Source organism: Dipteris shenzhenensis, chromosome 7 (assembly GCF_047967505.1).
Source record: "Dipteris shenzhenensis isolate YYH24624 ecotype China chromosome 7, Dip_SZ_1.0, whole genome shotgun sequence".
Taxonomy (NCBI): domain Eukaryota; kingdom Viridiplantae; phylum Streptophyta; class Polypodiopsida; order Gleicheniales; family Dipteridaceae; genus Dipteris; species Dipteris shenzhenensis.
In genome coordinates, this window is record NC_141602.1 from 25,468,804 (window position 1) to 25,489,820 (window position 21,017).

General features: G+C 44.0%; 1 protein-coding gene across 5 annotated transcripts in view; it reads right to left on the reverse strand.

Annotated features, from left to right (window-relative positions):
* The window catches only part of LOC147900144 (inactive poly [ADP-ribose] polymerase RCD1-like), a 28,684-nt gene extending 8,181 nt beyond the window's left edge, over window positions 1-20,503 (reverse strand). The window contains exons 1-6 of one of the 5 annotated variants that reach the window (XM_087376705.1): window positions 20,291-20,503; window positions 18,656-19,870; window positions 18,088-18,329; window positions 17,870-17,979; window positions 17,343-17,537; window positions 17,093-17,239 (exon numbers count right to left, since the gene is read on the reverse strand). In XM_087376705.1, the coding sequence (XP_087232831.1) occupies window positions 17,093-17,239; window positions 17,343-17,537; window positions 17,870-17,979; window positions 18,088-18,329; window positions 18,656-19,779 (1,818 nt within the window). In that variant the 5' untranslated portion in view covers window positions 19,780-19,870; window positions 20,291-20,503. Of the gene's footprint in view, window positions 1-17,092; window positions 17,240-17,342; window positions 17,538-17,869; window positions 17,996-18,087; window positions 18,330-18,655; window positions 20,271-20,290 lie in introns of those variants that run through there. The other 4 variants (XM_087376706.1, XM_087376707.1, XM_087376708.1 and 1 more) reach the window with 4 other exon arrangements.
* Between the last annotated feature and the right edge of the window lie 514 nt (window positions 20,504-21,017).

Consider the following 21,017-nt stretch of genomic DNA (forward strand, 5'->3'; position numbering starts at 1 on the left):
GCCGTAGCAGAACCTACCTGGCCACCAATGGTCTAGAAAGATCTATGCAACTCCAAAACAAAAGCTTGGAACGCACTAGAGGTCAATCCCAACTGGATATCTCCTCTCAAATCCAACAGAAACCAAGGGTCTCTACTAATGTCGACGAACCCTCTTGGTTTGTAAGCAATCCATCTAATTGGCCCTAAAACCAAAAGTCAAGCAATAGACATCCAACATGGGTCTCACCCTCTCAGGCTATTGATGAGCCCTAGGCAATACGTGTTGGCATATTAATTGTAGTTTTATGGTGATCTAGAAGAGTCATAAAAATCTATTTACTAATTTTAGCTTAAAATCAGCCACTTTTGTCCAGAGGCCAGAAACAGCCCAATTGAGGTGCAAATTGGGGCCGAGCCAGGTCAATTGTTAGCAAAAAAGCATCCAAGAGAGATTGAGCCCACTTTGGTGCAAGCAGGAGGCTGCCAGAGCAAATTGCGATTTGCTTTCTACTGCTTCCAGGCTGGTCCACGACACATCTGGCCAGGGCAAGTTGATTCTGGGGGTTTGCATGCAGTTCTGAAGCAGGTTTTGCATAGGCGATTTCATCTGGGCTGGATTTTGGCTGTTCCAGGTGCCAGGAGGCAAGGTGATTGCATGCAGAGCTGCATCCTGCTGATTCTAGTGCGAGGGAAGGGAGATGATTTCTTCAGGAGGGGATTTCTACTATTCCGAGCGAATTTCTTCTATAGGCGTTTTTTGCTTATTTCTTGGTCTAGTAGCAAGGCGACCTGGCTCTGGGGCTTTGCCGGCGCTCCTAGAGTGTGCCATGTCAGGGGACGAATTGTCCTATAGGCTGGGTGAGTTGCTTTTTGGGCCCTCCGAGCTGTATTTTTGCTGGCTGGTCTGTCTTTTGCTGATTTCTAACAGAGACCAGGCTGTGGATGCCGTGGTTCTAGTTGCTGGGCAATTGAAGGCTGATTGTAGTGATTTTGGGCTGATTCCAGGCTGGGGCTGTTTTCCAAGTGATTGTGCGGTGAGATTACTCGCAATTTGCACATTGCAATCCATTGGTTGTTAGTCGAGGGGCACCGTAACAGACAAGGGCCGAGATTGTTGGGTGATTTCCACTGCAAGAGTTGGAGGCAGGTTGTCAAAAGGGCTTTGCTTTGGGATTGAATGCCTACATAATTTTGATTGGCTGAGTTTGCTAGAAGCAAAGGCTACGCTTTGTTTTGGATGCCTATTGGACTCGTTGTTATCTGTTTTCAGTGCAATAAATAATACAGAAATACTGCAACAGGCGCCAGCTGCTGCCAATCGGTGTACTGTGTCTTTGAGCAGGAGCATTCTAGCTCCCTTGTGTTTTGTTTCTGCTGTGGATTTTTTGCCAGTGGGATAATACTTTGCTATTTTACCGCCCTTATTTTATCATAGGCCGGTTGCAGTTTCTACCATTGCCCGACATGTCTTGTCTCTTGTTCCAATGTCATGCACTTTCCACGTTTATATAGAGGGAGTCTGTATGCTTTTACAATCAGATTTTACCAAAACTAGCCGTTAGTCTAAGATTACCACATCACACTTCCACGAAGAATTACGTTGCCCAAGATCTACACAAAACTGGAGCCTTCCAAAAAGATCTAGCTACCTAAATAGAACAGCCAAGAGGAACCTATTCCTAGCCTTGTCTACTTGCCCAATTAGCTATATGTGCAATACCACTCTTTAGCACCAATGGCCTGTATACAATAGGAGCACCGAGGACCATGTGCCCAATCACAAAAATTCCACACACTCCCCCCCCCCTTCCTCCACATAGACTCATGGGTAGGAGTTTGTGCTTGCCATGGGTCTTGGATAAACAATTGCTTCCCTCCATCACACCGGTTATTTTGTTAAGCAATTAAAACCTCAAATGCAAGATTACCTTCTCAAGCCCCCACCTTTACAATGGTTCCTCCCAATACAAGCTCCAAGGGACTAGAGCACTACGTCTACCAAACCATATTATCCATCTCATGTACAAGCTTTGTGCATCCATTGTATCCACAATGTCTCAGTAATATATCAGTAACCACTCCACAATTCTCCTTACCACCAAGGGCATAAGGCATGAGATACTCCTTTATAGATCCTACCTAAAGTATCCAAATAAGTGCCAAGTATCACATATAAGCATAGAAGAAAGCTGCCAAGCAAACCAATCAGAGGCATCAACTCATAGTATGCATGCTGAAATTTTTTATCACCGTAAGTTTTGCACATGTTTGTAATATTCTCAAACAAACCAATACCCTCATCATATGCAAAAGAATAGAAGGCATCAAAGTACTCATCACTACCTACATCTATCAGAACCTCTAGCAAAGAACTTGCATCATACGACTTGTTGAATCCACCGTATAAACACAAGAATCGAATCCAATAGATACATCAATTCACTATTCATCCCCTATGCTTGAGTCTTCTTCTCTCATGCCACCAATGTATACACCTGCACTGATCGCTACTGCAGGCCGCTCACCAAGCTTACATAGCTCGAGCTCCTCACAAACTGCTTCACCATCGATGCCTAGAGTATTCTCATTAAGCTCTAGAAAATCAAGCAAGTTAATTCCAACACAACAAACTTCAACAAATCACTTCTAGAGTTCCACACTTCATCAATTAACTCACAAAAGCACTCCAATCTTCACCACATGCAATCTCTTCCATGGTAGAGTTACGAGCTGCCCTTTGTTGCTCCCAATAAGCCTCAAAGTCACGCAATACCATGATAACCTCATGATCATTAATCAGGATACATTTATTCCCACATGCATTCATCATCAAACAAGTTAAGGATGCTCCAATTTTCAAATCACTAATCTTGCATCTAGATGAAACAAGTTCAAGCTCATCTTCGGCTCCATAAGCACAAAAGCATCATGATCAATATGCAACATAGACTTCACTACATCTTCCTCAAAGTAGGTGGATCCAAGTACATCTAGTCACACTGGTCATGTCTACATCGTCTATATAATCTCCACAACCATAGCTAAGCACAACACAAGTATCACTAAAGCATCCTTATCATCAAAATAGCCACGGCCAAATACTATATCAAAGGACATACTAGCATCCACATTCGCATGCATCTCATCAATATTAACATCACGCTCGCACATTTTCACAAAAATGGTTGCTACTTTTGCATGTGTACTCGTTCTTCTTTCTGCATGGATACTTTCTAGCTTATTCCATTCCTTGAGTAGAACGATCCAAAAGCAATGTCACATGTTCTTATACCTCGTGCCAAGGCGAAATCTTCTTGGATAACCTTCCTCTTCGGTTTCTTTACATGCTTGGTTTTCCACTGGTTCCTCCATATCCTCATCCAGGCTTAAACCACCTTCCCCTTTCCTTTCCTGCCTACTTTCCCCTTTCCTTTCTTGCTCCATTTAGTCATCATGATTTCGGTTTCCTCTCCTCAAGTCTCATTAAAGCTACTACCACTTGGCTTGTATTGGCATTTGCTTGCTCCTTCTGACCTGGGCAATTCATCCTTACATGTCCCCGCACCTGGTAATCAAAACAAAAACAGCATTCTCCAAGCCTTGTGGTCTCCCAACGGCTGTTGATACTAAGTCTAAGATCTGCAAATTCTGAAATCAAACAATTGAGTTTACCTTGATTCTTCAATTCTAGAACCCTTGAGGTTGCAGCCATTTGTAAGCTCACTTGTTGCCCTTTAGTAGAAGCCTCATTTCTAGTCGCAATCTCAACGTCTTCCAACCTTTAGCTGACACCTTTGCCTTCAATACTTGTTCCAATCCAGCCACAAACTTATTTATCTTTGAGTGCTCAAAACTAGTAAGAGTCCTCTCCTTGCACATCCTTGAGAGCAGCTTGATCTTCAGTCAAATAATAGTGTTGATCCATGCTAGACACCAACTTACATACCTTTAGTTTTTGTAACAGATCCCTTGTTGCCTCCTGCACATCGAAAGCTTCTACAAACGCAATTGACAGTTGCATCCAATAACCTACAAGGGCCCAAGCAATATCTGGTCCTAAGAAGAAGTCTGACAAGATCTCGTTCCTTTGGTCCAATTACATGCAACACCCTCCATTAAATTCATGAAGATGAACCACAAGGTTATCTTCCAATAGAAGACCGGTACCACCATCAAGCACTAACTTTCATCACCTCTCTTCACCAAAATCTCTTGAAGAAGAAGCATATGAGTGGCTTACCAAAGCTCGTATACGTTCCCTTGAGCTTCAGCTTGTATCCCAGGAATCTCCAAGCTTGGGGGCAAGCGTGGGCAATACACAACAATGAGAAAGAGCCTAAAGGAGGCGTCGTTGAAAGACACCCACCTTGCAAAGCGTGCAACCCCTTCTTTTTTTACCCAACCACCCAGTAGATTCAGGAGTCATAGAAGGAGGTCTATTTACTAAGATCAAAAACTCCGACTTTAGAGAGGTCAAGGATGGCACGCTCCATAACTTTTTCTTATTTTGTTGAAAACCAAAACCAATTGAAAAAAGGAAAGCCAAACTAGTGGGACTACTACATGGTGGTCTTAAAACATTGATAGTTGGTGACCATTGGGTGGACAAACACAACTACAGTGTATGATAGAATCAATGTGCAATCATATGACAGCTGATTTCATTCTAGTTGGAGTTGTCAGGCTAGATCCGAGGGAGTAGACCTTGGCATCATGGTCGGGAAACCTTGGCATAGTTATGAGATCTTGTCAATACCCGAGGAGTCTGTAGCTAGCAGGAACAAAGCAATAGGCCAACTTGTTTAGGAAGGAGTACTTGACAACGGGATCTACAAACTCCTTGTACTCTCTTCTCTTACAGGTACTCATCTTCCTGATTTGTAGCATTCCTGACATGGTGGAGTAGGAGTGAAGCCTCAAAGTTGGAGTGACTCAAATTGGCGAGGAGATCCAAGCACAAGGAGATCTACATTAGATTCAATACTACCCATGGATCAAGAGCAATCTCAAGGAGAGGCGAGAAGCAACCACATGTGACCTTGTATCAATTGAGACTAGTGTGGCTAAGAAGGCTACTTGGCGTGGACGACAACAGACACAAGCCTCGTCAACACTCAGCTCCCTAGGTATGCTTTGACATTTAGGGCATGTTAGAACTATGGGCATCTCCTATCTATACTTCCTAGGGCTGACTTGTGGGTGTGCTAGTTGTAGTTCTCCTGCAATTAGTTGGGGACAATGCCACGGCATCTGACAAGGGAAGTCAGGACTGAAAGAAGGACTAACTAAAGAGGCTGGTTGAGAGCTAGTTTATGGCCTAGGAATGTGACTTGGTCTAGTTGGTTGACCCAACCCTTTGGTTGGGTGGTAACTAGCGCCAACTAGACGGCCCTAAACAGCCCTTGAAGCCGACCAACCAACTCGCATTAAGACAACCAGTCAACACTCCTACAAATACAAATAGGGCATGTTTGCCCTTGTATTATAGGAATCAGAGGTGTTGTTTTCTACCACTATTTTGAGTCTTGAGGACTCAACTTGTTTGCTTCTTGCAGTTCTTTGTAGTTTATTGTGTAACATTCTCTCTCTAATCGCATTATCCTCTCTCTCTAGTCACACTCATGCATCACTCTTCCACACGCATACTTTTGTTGCATTCTCTTACAGGTCCTTAGTGCGAGGATTCTATTGTATGTGCATGCCATTGGTGCTAGAGAGTGAAATTGCATGTATGGCTATTTGGGCGAGTGGATAAGGCTAGGTCTCTTAGTTGCCTTAGCTATATCTTTATGTTTGGGTAGATCCTTGGCACATAGGTCTATATAAATGCCATAAAAGAGTGAGATTGCGCGTTGTGCATATCACGATATGTGAGGCGTAGAGAAACCTCAGGGATATGGTGCGTAGATGCAGAAGAGCACGCATGTATCATTTGATTCACAAGCGGAGTGTTGCTATTATCATTCTTTACATTGAGGAAGCGTGCCTTTCCTTCGTTCTCCATCTTGCTCTTGGTTCCAAAGAGCTCACAAGGCTTACTACTAATGTAAGCTTCACGATTAAGTCTTGTCTCTCACATCACTTTTGGTCGAGACACTAGGTAAGGGCTATGGAACTATCCCAAAAAGCAAGTCCACTTCTGCATCTCTCTTTTTGGCAAAATGGCCCACTAGCTTGTAGACCAAGTCTATTTTAAGAATTTTAAGAGCAAACACTGCGAGATGCAGAAGTCACAACTGGATCTCCGATTTTTGCTATATAGGAATTAAAATACCTCTCCAAACGCAAGTTGACTTGAGTATACATTGCTTTTTGTCAAATCAGCCCTTGTTGGCTTGTAAACCAGATCTATTCCGAGGGCATACATGACTATGTTCTGCTGCATAATGTAGAAATTACGAATACAGGCTGAATTGTAATCTAATGTAATCTACCCGTAGAGGACAGCCAAAACCCTCCACGTAAAATACAGCAAAGGCTCTTTCATTTCTCTCCCTCTCTCCCTCTCTCAACAAATTCACTAGGGCCCAAGACAATCGTCGGGCTGGACCCCCCTGAAGGTTTTTATTACTTAAGAGAAAACTGAGTACATGAGTTCAGCGTAGAAGCTGTACATATAAAATTCAAATGTGAATTTCAATTACATGAGCTCTCAAGCTCCCCTTCTTGGCAACAAGCCACTTGTCAATTTCTACTTTACTTTCCTAATTACATGCCACTAAGGGCAACTCTGGAGTCTTTGAAGCACTTGGTCACGCGAACCACCTCCTAGACTCTTGGTAGGCTCCATTGCGCTTAGGAAAATCACTCTTCCTAGTACCTGCAACAATTAATTAAAGCGCACCACCATGGCACCCATTAATTGTTAGCGCTTTGCATGCAAATAACACACTGTGGACTAATTCTAGTCACGGTGGGCATCCCCACTAAACACATGTGCACACGTAACAAATATAAAAATATATATTTATATTTTTTCTCTGGTTGACCGGAGTCAACACTCTTGATTATAATTAAGAGGCTTTGACCAAGGGTCGAGGCACCTTAATTATAGTCAAGTCTCTCCAACCGAAGTTGGCACAACTCTCCAACCGAAGTTGGCACACCTTGGTTAACCGTAGTTAACCCTCTTGGCGTATGCCAAGTCTCGTTGACTGAAGTCAACACTCTGTGAACGTAGTCAGCTCTGTAGTTCTCTGGTTTATTAACCCTCTTGGTAATAAACTAAGTCTCTCCAACTGAAGTCAAGTTTACTTGACCAGAGTCAAGTAGCTTTGACCGTAGTCAATTCTCTGACCATTAAAAGAACTCTTTGACCATAATTAACACATATGAAAACTCTTTAATTATGATCAAATAAATGGTCAACTGCACTTTGACTTAAGATATTTACATGATGGTGACATCCCCTCGCCTTCTATTCAGTTGACCTCAACTGAAAAGCTTCCTTGTAAACATCCAAAAGCTGTGGATGATCGGACAACATGTCTTCATCCATCCACTTGGCATCTAATGCCGTATAATTCTTGAATTTTACAAGATACCTCTAAAACTCCTTGCCGTGAGGGCCTTTGCGTACAGTATGGTACACAATCTGCTCTAGCTGAAGGATCTCCTCCAGCTCATCCACTTCTGGTGGATCATTTGATACTAGCTCTGTAGACTCTGGCCCTTGGAATTTCTTTAGAAGACTCACATGGAATGCATTGTGAATCCTCCAATGCTCTGGCAATGCTAACATGTATGCAACCTCATTTATTCTTTCTGTAACCCTGAAAGGGCCATAGTATCTGGGAGATAACTTTGCATACACTTTCTGTTTGTCTTTAAACTTACGAAGCCTATCTTTCTCGAACTTCAAAAGTACCCAATCCCCTTCCTTGAGATCTAGCTGTCTCCTATGCTTATCTGCAGCTCGTTTATGCTTCTCTTGAGACCTTTCAATTGCTGTCCGGACTTGGCTGTAAGCTGCTGTCTGGAGGTCTCTCACAAACTGATCAGCTGGAACTATTTCATCCTTGGTCCTCAGGATAGGTGGCAAAATCACCTTCCCATAGATGACCTCAAAGGGGGCTTTCCCTGTAGAGCTGTGTACTGTATTATTGTAAGCAAACTCTACCAATGGTAGGTACTTTTTCCAATCTGAACCTTGGTCACCCATGTAGCATTTCAGCATATCTAATGCTATAGAATTTGCTACTTCACTTTGACCATCTGTCTGGGGATGGAAAGAAAAGAAAAATTCAGATTCGTCCCCATGTTATCAAATAAAGCTCTCCAAAATACACTGGTCAATCCGGGATCTCGATCACTGACAATGGACTTAGGCATACCATGATGCTTAAAGATCTGTGCCATGAAAAGCTTAGCCATATGATTTGCCTTTATGGTTTTGTGAACCGGAATGAAATGAGCTTGCTTGCTGAATCTATCTATGATAGTCCAAATCCCATCATTCCTTGAATTTGATCTTGGCAAATCAAAAATAAAGTCCATTGTAATACTTTCCCACGGTGCCTGAGGCACAGTAAGAGGCATAAGTAGGCCAGGTGCCTTCCGTCTATCATACTTCACTTTCTGACACGTAAGGCATTCAGTAACAAACTGATGTATATCTTTTCGCATCCCTGGCCAAAAGAAATACCTCTCTAGTGCTAGAGTTGCCGCTGTAATTCCTCTATGTCCAGCATAGGGAGGTGCATGGCATTCCTCCAAAATCTTTTTCCTCATCTCCTGGGTGATGCATAGGCAGTCATCTTTCATTAGATACCCGTCATTCAGGGAATAGTGACTGGTGGACTGCCCCTCATGCATTTGCTATAAAATCTCACCAAAATCTGCATCATTAGCATATTGCTCCCTCATGCCTTCCAGGTCCTAATAATAAGCAATAGTCACTTTATAGACCTGGGGTCTTCAAGACAAGGCATCTGCCACTGTTCCGAATTCCTGGGGTATGGACAATCTGAAAATGATACATTGACTGCATATTTGCCCATTTCATATGCTTCTCGGAAAGTTTTGTCTGAGTTAGAAAATATCTCAGACTTTGGTGATCTCTTTTAACACTAAAATCTGCGCACCAAAAGATAGTGCTTCCATGTATGGATGGCATGGATTACAAACAATAACTCTTTCTCATAGATTCCCAGATCTCTCTCTGCACCCCGGAGTCTCCTGCTCTCATAAGCCACTGCATGACCATTCTGATGCAATGCAGCCCCAACACATTCCCCACAAGCATCACAATCCACATCAAATGGTTGATACAAATCTGGAACGATTAAGATTGGCTCTATAGTCAGTCTCTCCTCGAGTGTAGTGAAGGCTGTCCTTTGAGGAATTCCCCATCTGAAAGCTACATTTTTCTTAGTAAGATCGTGGGGTGGAGTGACTATATCCGCAAAATGCCTGATAAATCTTCTGTAGTAAGAACACAAGCCTAGGAAACTTCGAACTTCATGCACAGTTTTCAGCTCTGGCCATTCCTGAATGGCACGGATCTTTGCTAGATCCATCTGTATCCCATGCTTGGATATTATATGCCCCAGGTAATGGATTTCTTCCAGGAAGAATTCACTTTTCTTGCTGTTTGCATAGAGCTGATGATTTCTCAGCTCTTGAAACACTATAGCAAGATGTTCCTTGTGCTCTTCTTTGGACTTAGAAAAGACAATTATGTCATCGAAGAAGGTACCAGTGAACTATCTGTAGAGTCGGAAGATACGATCCATCATCCTATTGAAGGTAGCTGGGGCATTTGTCAATCCAAAAGGCATCACCAGATATTCATACAACCCAAAAGTAGTGAAGAACACTGTCTTGTGCACATCCTGGGGCTGTATCCTCACTTGATGATAGCCACTCTTTAAGTCTATCCTGCTGAAAACTGAAGCTCCATTTAACTGATCCAGCACATCATCAATGCGCAGAATAGGGAATCTATTCTTGATGGTCATTTTATTCAGTGCACGATAATCGACGCACATACGGAATGAGCCATCTTTCTTCTGTACTAGCAGTACAGGGGAACAAAAAGGAGAAGAACTGGGCTGAATCAACCCCTTGGACAATAAGTCATGTACCTGAGTCATAATCTCTTCTCACTGAGTTGCACTAACTTTGTATGGGGACCTATTGGGTGGCTCGCTGCTAGGAATGAGTTCGATGCCATGATCCTCAGGTCTCTCAAGGGTAGCTCCCCTGGCAAAGTGTCAGAAAAGCAATCTTTAAAATTTCCAAGGAACTGAAATTTAGTCTGATCTGCCTCACTTATTTCAGTATGCATTTCCACATCTCTCTCTTTTACAAAAATCATGTAAGCTGAAACTGCAGACTTTATTTCTTTTCCAACAGAACTGTTTGATACAATGGGAATAGTTTCCCCTCTATTCCTAGCAACCACGCGATATACTTTGCCCCTATGTACAAACTCCAGCACTCTTTCAAGAAGAGTCAACTTCACTGCCTTGCGATGAAACCAAGGCATACCCAAGACTACATCATGATGTTTCAGGTGGAGAAATGAAGAAGTCTTCCTGATCCACATAACTCTGTACATGAAGACGGAGCTTCCCTATCAAGGGAGTGACTAACACAGGGTTTCCACAGAACATCTGATCGGCATCTAAAGCCCTGCCCAACTCCTCCATCTTTATTCCCAGCCTCAGGGCTAGGTCCTCTTATATGAAATTATCAGTAGCCCCTGGATCAAATAAAATCAGCGCTTGCTGGTCTCTGACTTTGCCCCATGATAGCAGCAATTCTCGTTCTTCTAGGTTTTAAACATGACCCAATATGTCAGGAATGCCTCCTGCCATTGGCTTTTGCGGTCCCCATGGCTTCTCTGCCTCTTTTCCCTTCGAAGTTGAAGGCTTTTCTTAGCACTAGGCAGCCACATGCCCCTCTTTGCCACACTTAAAGCATTTCCCATCTCTACGAAATTCAGCTATCTATGCAGGAGTGAATGGGGATTTGCCTTTATATGACTTTGAAAACTGAGTACCCCTCGGCTTCTGAGGCTGAAACCCTTTCTTTTCAACCTTGGTATACTCTTTCTTTTCTGATTTTGAAAAATCAGTTTTCTTCCTTTCAGCACATCTGCATGCAAGGATAGTACTGAGGATGGATCTTGTAACGACACAAGACTAGCTATTGAAGCTAAATGCATAAGGTCTTGAATGTTCTTTGCCCCCAAAGCATTCACTACTGCCTGAATTATTGGACTCAGGCCTGCTTTGTACTTTCTCATTTGGGTTCCTTTGGAGATCCTTTTGAAAGGTGCAACCTGCAAATAAGCATCCCAAAACTTTTAGTTGTACACATCCACCGTATCTCCTGCATCCATATGCAAGCTGTCCCAATCTTGAAGAACATGGTCTCTAAACTGTTTAGGCATAAACTGTTGGTAGAAGGCTTTCTTGAAGTCCTTCCACCTCTTTGGGGCTGACCCATCTGTGGTCTGTGTTGTCAAGTGCAAACTGACCATTCTTAACTTCGAGGATTCTGAAAACTTTTCTATACCAAACGCAGCATCAAATTGCCTGATGAACTGCAATGCTTTGTCTGTATGACCATATTGTCCATTATAGGTCATAAACTTGACAGATTTTTCTCCCTCTTTGAATCCTTGGTCTCTCTGGAAGACTTCTCTTCCTAGACTTCTTGTATTTCCTTCTTTTCCTGGCTGGTTTATCTGATAAAGAAGAAGATACAGAAGTCGAGCTCGAGGTAGACGGTGAAGGACTGGGAGATCGGTGATGATGCCTCGATCTCTTCCTGCTATGAGACCGTCCCCTATGAGATCTCTCTCTCTCTCGCTGTACACGAGAGTGTGCCTCTGGCATTGGCACATCATAATTTGCATTAGGCATAGTTTCTACTTGAAACAAATGCTGAGCTCTTGGATCCCTTTTGAGATTTTCCATCTCTTGCATACGAGTGCGTACCATCTGTTCAAATTCTTGCTGAGTTTGTTGCACACTTCTCTGTCTTTGATGTGCATCCCTATCTTGTGAATCCCTCCGGATAGGTGATTGGGCCATTTTCTTACAACTCGTCTGAGATCTACAAGTTTCTCTCACACACTGTGTATGCAACTGATGTACGTTGCCTTTGCTTTTCAGAAAGAAAGTACCTCAACAAGAGGTGTCTTACATTCACAACTTGTGCTAGTAATGGGCTGTCAACTCAGGGCATATACCCACAAAGTTGTCAAGGCATCAACAACTATATTGGCCCTTTTCTGCTGCTGCAAAAAGCACTCAGAATGCATCTGACTCCCCTTTCCTGAGCACAAAGGCATGCATCCCTTTACTTGTGCAAATCTCTGACTTTTCTCTGATTTCTGCTTTTTCTGACAGTAAATGCTTTCTCAGATAGGTGAAAACTGCTAGCAGAGACAGTCTCTGTAACTGTCTTCTTTTTTTCTTTTCTTTTTTTTTTTGACAGTAACTAGATGAAGTAACCGGCTGGTTGCTCTAACCAGGCTAACTGGTTCTGGTCTGGTTGGTCTGTAACTAGACCTCTAACCAGATTAACTGGCTTCTGAAGTACCTGAACCAGATTGGGATTCTGGTTAACTGAGCCAGTCTGGCTGACCAGACTTACCCAGAGTAATCACACCCTTAACCTAAGTCAACTAACCAAAGTTAATTGAACTAAGGTAACTGCCATGTCAGCACCTGCAAGCCTGCCACGTGTCTTTACCACATCAGCTCCGAGTAGGCATATGCCATATCACTGCTGACCTAGCTGCCTGCCACATCAGCGTCACATCACTGGTTGCACTGTCTGCCACGTGTCACATCAGACCCACATCATCACCTTGCTGGAAGTTGCCGCGTCAGCGTCTGGGTGAACCTTGTAAGCGCCTAGCTAGTAGCACAACGGAGGCGCCTCCGTCACCAAACACCCCACGCACACAAGTTGAAAGCTGTGCGCTTCTGCCTGGACTAGTGCATTTGCGTAAGGTTTCTTAGTCGAAGTGCCTTGCAATCAAATCTTCAAGCGTCGAAAATTCTTCATGGCGTCATTTCATGTGCGAATCCCGTCGAATCTTATCGCACCCACGCAATGTACATCCGCCTGAAAGCATTGCTGCAAGTGAAGATTTCTTTCTAATGCCGTTTCCCGTCAAGCATACACCTACGTGTGGGAGGGTAATTACCACGCGTGAAGGCGTCTTAGATAACCTTGAACGAATACGTTCATTGCGCCATCTAGCTCTGTTAATCCGACGGACTGCTCCTATGTAAATTTTGCCTGAGCCCTCAATTTCGTTCATCAGCCATGGCATTCGTGCATTCACAGAGCCGCTTCACCGGACCTTATTCTCCTTTGTTAGCTTCAAAACCCCGCTAGCCTCTACCACTAGCGCATCTAGCAAGCAACCAAATTTAAGTATCGACAATTCCAATGATCTTCTAATCACCCAACGTCTTCACGCCTTGGATTGACACAATTTAAGAAATTTGTGTGACCATGCTCTCATACCAATGTAATCTACCCGTAGAGAACAGCCAAAACCCTCCACGTAAAATACAACAAAGACTCTTTCATTTCTCTCCCTCTCTCAACAGATTCACTAGGGCCCAGGACAATCGTCGGACTGGACCCTCCCGAAGGTTTTTATTACTTGAGAGAAAACTGAGTACATGAGTTCAACGTAGAAGCTGTACATATAAAATTCAAACGTGAATTTCAATTACATGAGCACTCAAGCTCCCCTTCTTGGCAGCAAGCCACTTGTCAATTTCTACTTTACTTTCCTAGTTACATGCCACTAAGGGCAACTCTGGAGTCTACGAAGCACTTGGTCACGTGAACCGCCTCCTAGACTCTTGGTAGGCTCCATTGCGCTTAGGAAAATCACTCTTCCTAGTACCTGCAACAATTAATTAAAGCGCACCACCATGGCACCCATTAATTGTTAGCCCTTTGCATGCAAATAACACACTGTGGACTAATTCTAGTCACGGTGGGCGTCCCCATTAAACACATGTGCACACATAACAAATATAAAAATATATATTTATAGTTATTCTCTGGTTGACCGGAGTCAACACTCTTGATTATAATTCAGAGGCTTTGACCAAGGGTCGAGGCGCCTTAATTATAGTCAAGTCTCTCCAACCGAAGTTGGCACATCTTGGTTAACCGTAGTTAACCCTTTTGGCGTCTGCCAAGTCTCGTTAACTGAAGTCAACACTCTCTGACCATAGTCAGCTCTGTAGTTCTCTGGTTAACCGCAGTTAACCCTCTTGGTAATAAACCAAGTCTCCCCGACCGAAGTCAGGTTTGCTTGACCAAAGTCAAGTATCTTTGACCGTAGTCAATTCTCTAACCATTAAAAGAACTCTTCGACCATAATTAACACATATGAAAACTCTTTAATTATGATCGTCAACTGTACTTTGACTTAGGATATTTACATGATGGTGACAGAATACAGGCTGAGGCGATCTGAGGCAGCCGCTGTTTGGTGCAGTCTACACACGGCGTGGACAGATAAGGGGCCAACCACAAGTCTGCAAGGCAGTCTGGAAAAATCTAAGGCAATTCGGCAGAGCAGATCAGTGATTTCAGCAGCCTGGCAAAGATGATTTGCAGCGAAGGCAAGGATGCTGTTTGGTGGAGCTTGCCTTAGGCATGGACACATCCTGAAGGTCGGCATTCTGCTCAGAACAGCCTACTCTAGGTGTGGTCACATCCTGCCGGTCAGCATCCTGTTGGACAGCCCACCTTAGGCATGGACACAAAAAGGGGGCTCGTGTGGCACACAGCACCAACAGCAGGCTCAAAGTGAGTTGTGAATCACCCGAGGTCACTCTGTCTCCAGCTGCACCAGCCCACTTTGTTTGCAAAACATGTTGGTCAATCTCTTTTGCATAAAGGGACATATGAATGTCCTTGGTAATCCTATTCAAGGGAACTCTTGAGCTACTCCAGGGACCGTTTCATTATTTGCCTCCTCTACCATTTAACCTTTGGAAGAAATTGTTGCCTAATCACTTCCACAATTGCTTTTTGCAATGCTCCATCAGTCCTCATTTTTTAAGGCCTCTTTTCCTCTTCTAAGTCCGTCAAATTTGCCTCATTCTTTGCTTTCGTCAAAACAATCAATGTCTTGGTCCAGCATGCCTAACTGAACCTCTCTCACCTCCTACTTCTTGAGCCCCTCTAGTTACTAAAAACATACTTGTGAGGATTGCAGTGTCAGAATCACATAGTCCTCATTCTCCGACATCTACTACTAGTTTCTTTTGACCACCAACTGTCCCAATATGTTGGGAAGCTGTCCTTTGATTTACAAGGACATGTTATCATATCGATATCGTGCTTGAAGGACTCTCCCCAAAACTATTTCTCTTTGTTTGGAAATGGAAAACTAAACAAAAAGCTCATGAATGAGAGGATTATAAAGAGACCTTTTTAAAAAGTTAAGGTATTTGCATATATATATATATATATAGAGAGAGAGAGGGGGGGGTGAATCCAAGACTACTTCGCAATGGCCACTTGAAGTACCTATGTTGGTGGCTCAGTTGGTTTGGCGACTCAAAAAAATCAGGTGAGGTTACCAGGTTTTAATATGTACAATTTGTTCAAGCTTTGCATCAAACCTCAAAGCCAAAGAAACCAACTTAGCCAGTGACTTCACATCTCTTCGATCCCACTATGCAGCATCCATCCAAGAAACTCATACGCTTACTCGTTTCTAATCCTTGAGAAATCAAGGTTAGTTTTGTGAGCAGGATGACGGATTCTCCCATCTTCTGTCTTAGGTTATCCCATTCCAAAAGAGACTCCGGATTCTTTCAATTGCTCCTTGAGTTTCTCAAATTGTTGCTGCCTTATCCTACCATTGCTTAATGCCACTGGTTAGTTGTCCCATGGAATGTATCCAGGGAAGGTATCCAGAGAGGGAAGGGGGGGGTTTCTTGGGGGTTTTGTTATCCCATTCCACAGAGTAGCACAACAAAGGTCCAGACCATAGACTGAAACGTAAGAGGTTTTGCTATTAATGCCATACGATGGCAAACTGTCACCTAATAAACTATTTCAGAATGATGCCACTAATACTATCATCAAAATCAGCTTAAATAGACTGAAAGTTAATGGTCAATGTTTAACATTTCTATATCACCTAAATGGATGACTAGTAGCTCATTTCTTACTTATCCATAACCAATGACAGGTGTCAAAAGGCAGTTAGGAATCACCCCAATTTGGAGCCACCATGTCACTACAGACAAGCCCATTTTCAGAACCATAAAAGATACACTGTCATGCTAACACGCGTGATGAAACACATGGTCGCTATTAAGGTACAGTTAGTGGGTCAGCAATGGATCAGAAAAATATAAAGACACAATCAAGAATGAAGGCAAGGCCAAGCAGATGAGTGACATAAAACATACATGCAAAACCCCAGTAACTTTGTAACAAACATCCAATAAATGGAGGTCCCGTGAAGGAAAGAAAGGATGTAAAAAGATAATATCGTTTGAGCAACAGGCATAGCCCAAATGCATATACGGCTGGTGGGTTAAATTGGGCCCATTGACTTTAAAGTCCACATGGTTGCAAAGGTGCCAGAAATTTCCCAGAGCGTCCCAAAAGCAAAACATAGCCCTCGCCTGTGATGGAATTCAAGTACTGCTGTCAGCAAAAAAACTCCCACTGAAGACAATGTCTCCCTGAAGGAAAAAAGGGGTATAAAAATATGCCACCAGCAAGCATGGACCAAATTCATATATCACTGGAGGGTTAAATTAGGCCCCTTGCATGTGAACAGTTCCCAGAACTTAGTCAGAAAAAGCTGCATTCTCATGACAAGAAATAGCCCTCATCTTTGATGAGCATTTGACTCCATCACAAACATACATCCAAAAAAAGAGAACCCGAAAAGTGGCTTAGATTGCGCTGTGAACAACGCTTGTATTAGAACAGAACATTTGAATGGCATGATCTCCTAAGTCTTTGACATTAATGCCCGGGCATAATTTTTATCCTATCACCACAGTTCCAGATGCACAAAACTCCTCCGAGCATCTCTACTCCTGTTCCAACTGCAATTAGCAGTATTCTGTATTACAGTGGCTGCTTACACTGCTCATTGCAAAAGAGAGAAGAGCCCCCTTCAAAACTGCACCCAGTACCTGTGCTTGCATACTCTTTATAGAATCTGCTAGGACGCGGTCGCCAGCAATAATTCTTAGATTTCTTATCAGTACATCTCGTGACATCCGCCCAGCCTACAATCAATAGCAAACAAGAGAAGCCTTCTTTTCAATCACAAGAAACGAAAGAGGCCACCTCTTAATCATGTACAAACTTTATTTACACATTGAAGTTCACCTTGAACTCAAGGTAGTGATGCTGCAACGCAATCATGTTTGCAGGTGGTAGCATTGATCTCATGATTAAAAACAGCATTGGGAACGACATCCATGGTGATCGTGGGGCCCTGCCAAAACATTGCCGGTTTGACCCACCACTGACAGATAATTCTGCTTCTGCCTTACAAGGAGCGATAGGAACAGCATCTCCCACCTGGTGTAAACAAAAGAGTGGAGGACTCGTAAGCACAGAATGCACGAACAACATTGAAACAGTTAGAAGACGTTTTGACCGAAAGTTCAGGAAGAACTGTGTCCCAAAGCAATACAGCCCTGAAGATCTAATGGCACAAAGCCCCGAAAAGTCCTATAAACTTCCAAAGATACTTTCCCCTAAAGGATTGTCCAATACTAGCAATGCGATACAGGTAGGAAAATGGCTAGTCTTCTGATTATTGGGTGCTGAATGTTTATAGCTCAATCTCTGTAACTCCATTTGAGCTATTGAAATAACCCATAGACAAAAACACCAAAAACAAGACTGACCTCTGCTGCTGTACACTGTTGATATGTATCTTGTCCATCCAACCGAGGTCCCCTTCCCATAGGCAGCACTTTGCCTGAAGTCTGCTTTCCTCTCAACGCGGCCATGATAGCTGAAGCAAACCATACCTAAAACGCACTTTAGGCTTGTCCCGCAATTCAACCACTGATGCACTTATGAAAATAGACAAATGACAAATGTTCAGTATCACTGCACGCACCATGCCATTGAGGTGCTAGCTTAAAGCTGACAACATATTGCGGTAATACATGAGTGTTCATGTAAGTACTCCAAATAATATAGCGCTTTGGATTGCAGATATCATCGACACCTGAATCATATTCCTCACTGCTGGGATGGAACTGCTCAGAACCTGGACAAACCTGTTCCATGCTCCCCATTATTACTTGGCACAACACCATGTGTTGTTCACCATTTTCGTCAATATCTGAGTATACGGCGCTGGAAAAAGACCCAAACCCACCAACTTTTCGTCATTCCTTCTTTGCTCATAAGTTCTCTGGAGAGATATCCAGGCAACTGTACAGCAATGATCTAGAACAAAAGCTGAAAATTCGTCTCAATAGAACAAGAAAATTCAAAAACACGGGGAACTACTTATTGAGAAATAGAAAAACTCCAAGACAAACCAGGCAGAAAGAAGAGTCCATAAAGTACGAGATATAGATATTTAATTGGAGGGCTAAGTCATATCTAGATTACGACTCCAAGGTCATAAATAGGTTGACTGCAAGGGCAATCAATGCACCGTGAGCAGCAATCTTTACCTGACGTGTGAATAATCTTCCGGAGCAAGATAGACTCCAACGCCGTACATAGCACCATTCTTTGGTACTCTGGGTTGACCGAAGCCATGTAAGACTATTCCGGAAACCCCCTGCTTGGAAGTTCCATGCCAGGCATATCTAACGTTTGCATCCCCCCGTGCCTTCTTTGTAATCTCTACCTGCTTCTTAAAAGCCTGAAGTCTTGCTTGCCCAGATGTGCTCGTGTGTGAGTCCCGATAAATGCCTGTAATACTTATGGAAGTAGCAAGCATACCGAGGCCTGCCACAAACCTGTTTCTTACGACAGCAAACTCTTGATCACCTCCCACCAATTTGACGAGCTTGTCACCTAGCAGAGCAAAGCTATGAGAAGCATGCACTGCAGGAGACTCAATATGCCTCAATGCCTCTCCACCAACCCTCAGATCCGAAGTTATCTCGGATGTTACTTCCGCTGCGCTTGACACCGTGGATTTTGGTAAATCTGAGCAAATTCTAATCAAAGTATCGTTGTGCAGCACAGCGCCCCCTATCCGAGTCTCGGAATTACAATCTGTGACTGTAGGTCGAAGCAGGTGATCTGACGTATCTTGTAGCTGTGAAAGCAATCGAGTGCCATGGCCTTCAACGAACTTAGATGGGAAAAAACACTTGCCATGGTCATCGATCCAGGCAACAGATCGAAGAAACCCAGTGAGCAAATTCAACTGCAACATCTGCACAAAGTTAACGAGGTACCTCTTCCCATCGGTTGAGAACTCAGCAACGCTTACGCGATCCCTGAAGCTGACACACAGGGTAGCAACTGCCTCCTTCGAATAATCTTTCCACTCCCCTTTATCGTAGAACATAAACCGAGAAGGTAAGCGGCTTCTCTGGAAGTTGCACGCATCCTGGACAGAGACCTTGGAGGGCCACTCGTATAACTCCGGAGAGAGAGATTGATATGTCACAGAACCTTCAAGTTTAGGCTTCGCTGCTTCGATCTTCGAGCGTTTTAAATCTCCCCTAAATGCTCCATGGCTCTTTGCAGAGCGTATGACCTTGGCTGCCCGTTTCCTCTTCAACTTGGTATGCACGTCAGGCCGACCCCTCTCGGTAGAGGTCTCATCTTTCATGTCCATGCCAGTCGAAATTACACCGTGATTGGACAGAATCGCTATTTACAAAACTGTACGATATTTCCCGACAGGAAGAAGGACGTCGAGCCGAATCCTACAAAGCAGATGGCACATGCAAAGTCAAGAGCAACAGAGGGAAGACTAGAAACACCTGCGACTCCTAGAATAGCTAAGCCTTTCCAAGCCAACAGCGTGACAGAGACGGATTAGTTGAAGTCGGGGGCGCCCGGTTTAAATTTATTTTGCATGTCCTGATGAGTCGAGAATCTCCGAGGCCCAAGGGGGGTGGTTCTCTTCCTGCTCACGCCGCGAAATGTTTCTGGCAAATTTGATGTGTACTCAAAGGCTGTGGAGAAAAGCTAAACGATTGAGGCACTCCAAGGGCGAGGAGAAACCAAAACGAGAGATTTACGGTTGCGACGAGGGACGAAAGTCCAAGAACTACAGATCGGGGAGCGAGGAAGACGAGAAATGCAGAAAAGAAACTGTTATTAGGGTAAGGAGAGGAGGAGACCTGAGGGGGGAAGGGGGAAAGAAGAGGGAGGAGGGACGAGGGAAGGAGGAGGAGGAGGAGGAGAAGGCGAAAATGGAAGGTGAAATAGAAGAGTCCATCGTCGAAAGAGGCTATGGCGGTGAAGGAGCTTGCTTGGGGAGCCGGCTATGGCGATGAAGAGGTGTTCTGTTCTGCAAGTTATCCTCAAAAATAAGAAAAACACAGAAGGATGGGCAGGGGAAGATGGAAGAAGAAAGCCCTGTCGAAGCGTTAAGTCGCTTAACGGCGCCGTCTCCCCGCCGTTAACTCTGCCGGGCTTTCCTTTCCTCACACGCAATATCCCCTTCACCGCCACCTGTCGGTCCCCCTGCCTCTCGCCCACCGGCTGCTTCCAGTCGCTGCACGGCCCTCGCCGGTCCATCTGCCCTCTCCCGTCAACCCAGCCGGTTTCCCGGTCTCCGCCTTCTTTGGTCATTTTCTGACGTGGTTCTCACGTGTCTTAGTCAACCCTCATCGTTGACTTGCGTTTTGGCTAGCTTTGCAAGTTGCACCCCCCTTATTAGGTGAATTGGGCCCCCCTCCATCTTAGCTTACCGTTACAAGGCCCTCCACCTCCCGATGGCTGCCTACCTACCTTAACACCAGCGCCAAGCCAATGATGATGCCACATATGTTCCCACGGGCATTTCAGGGACATGGGTTTTTCTTCTCTCGAGTTAGGCATTACGGTGCTTGGCTTGAATGCAAC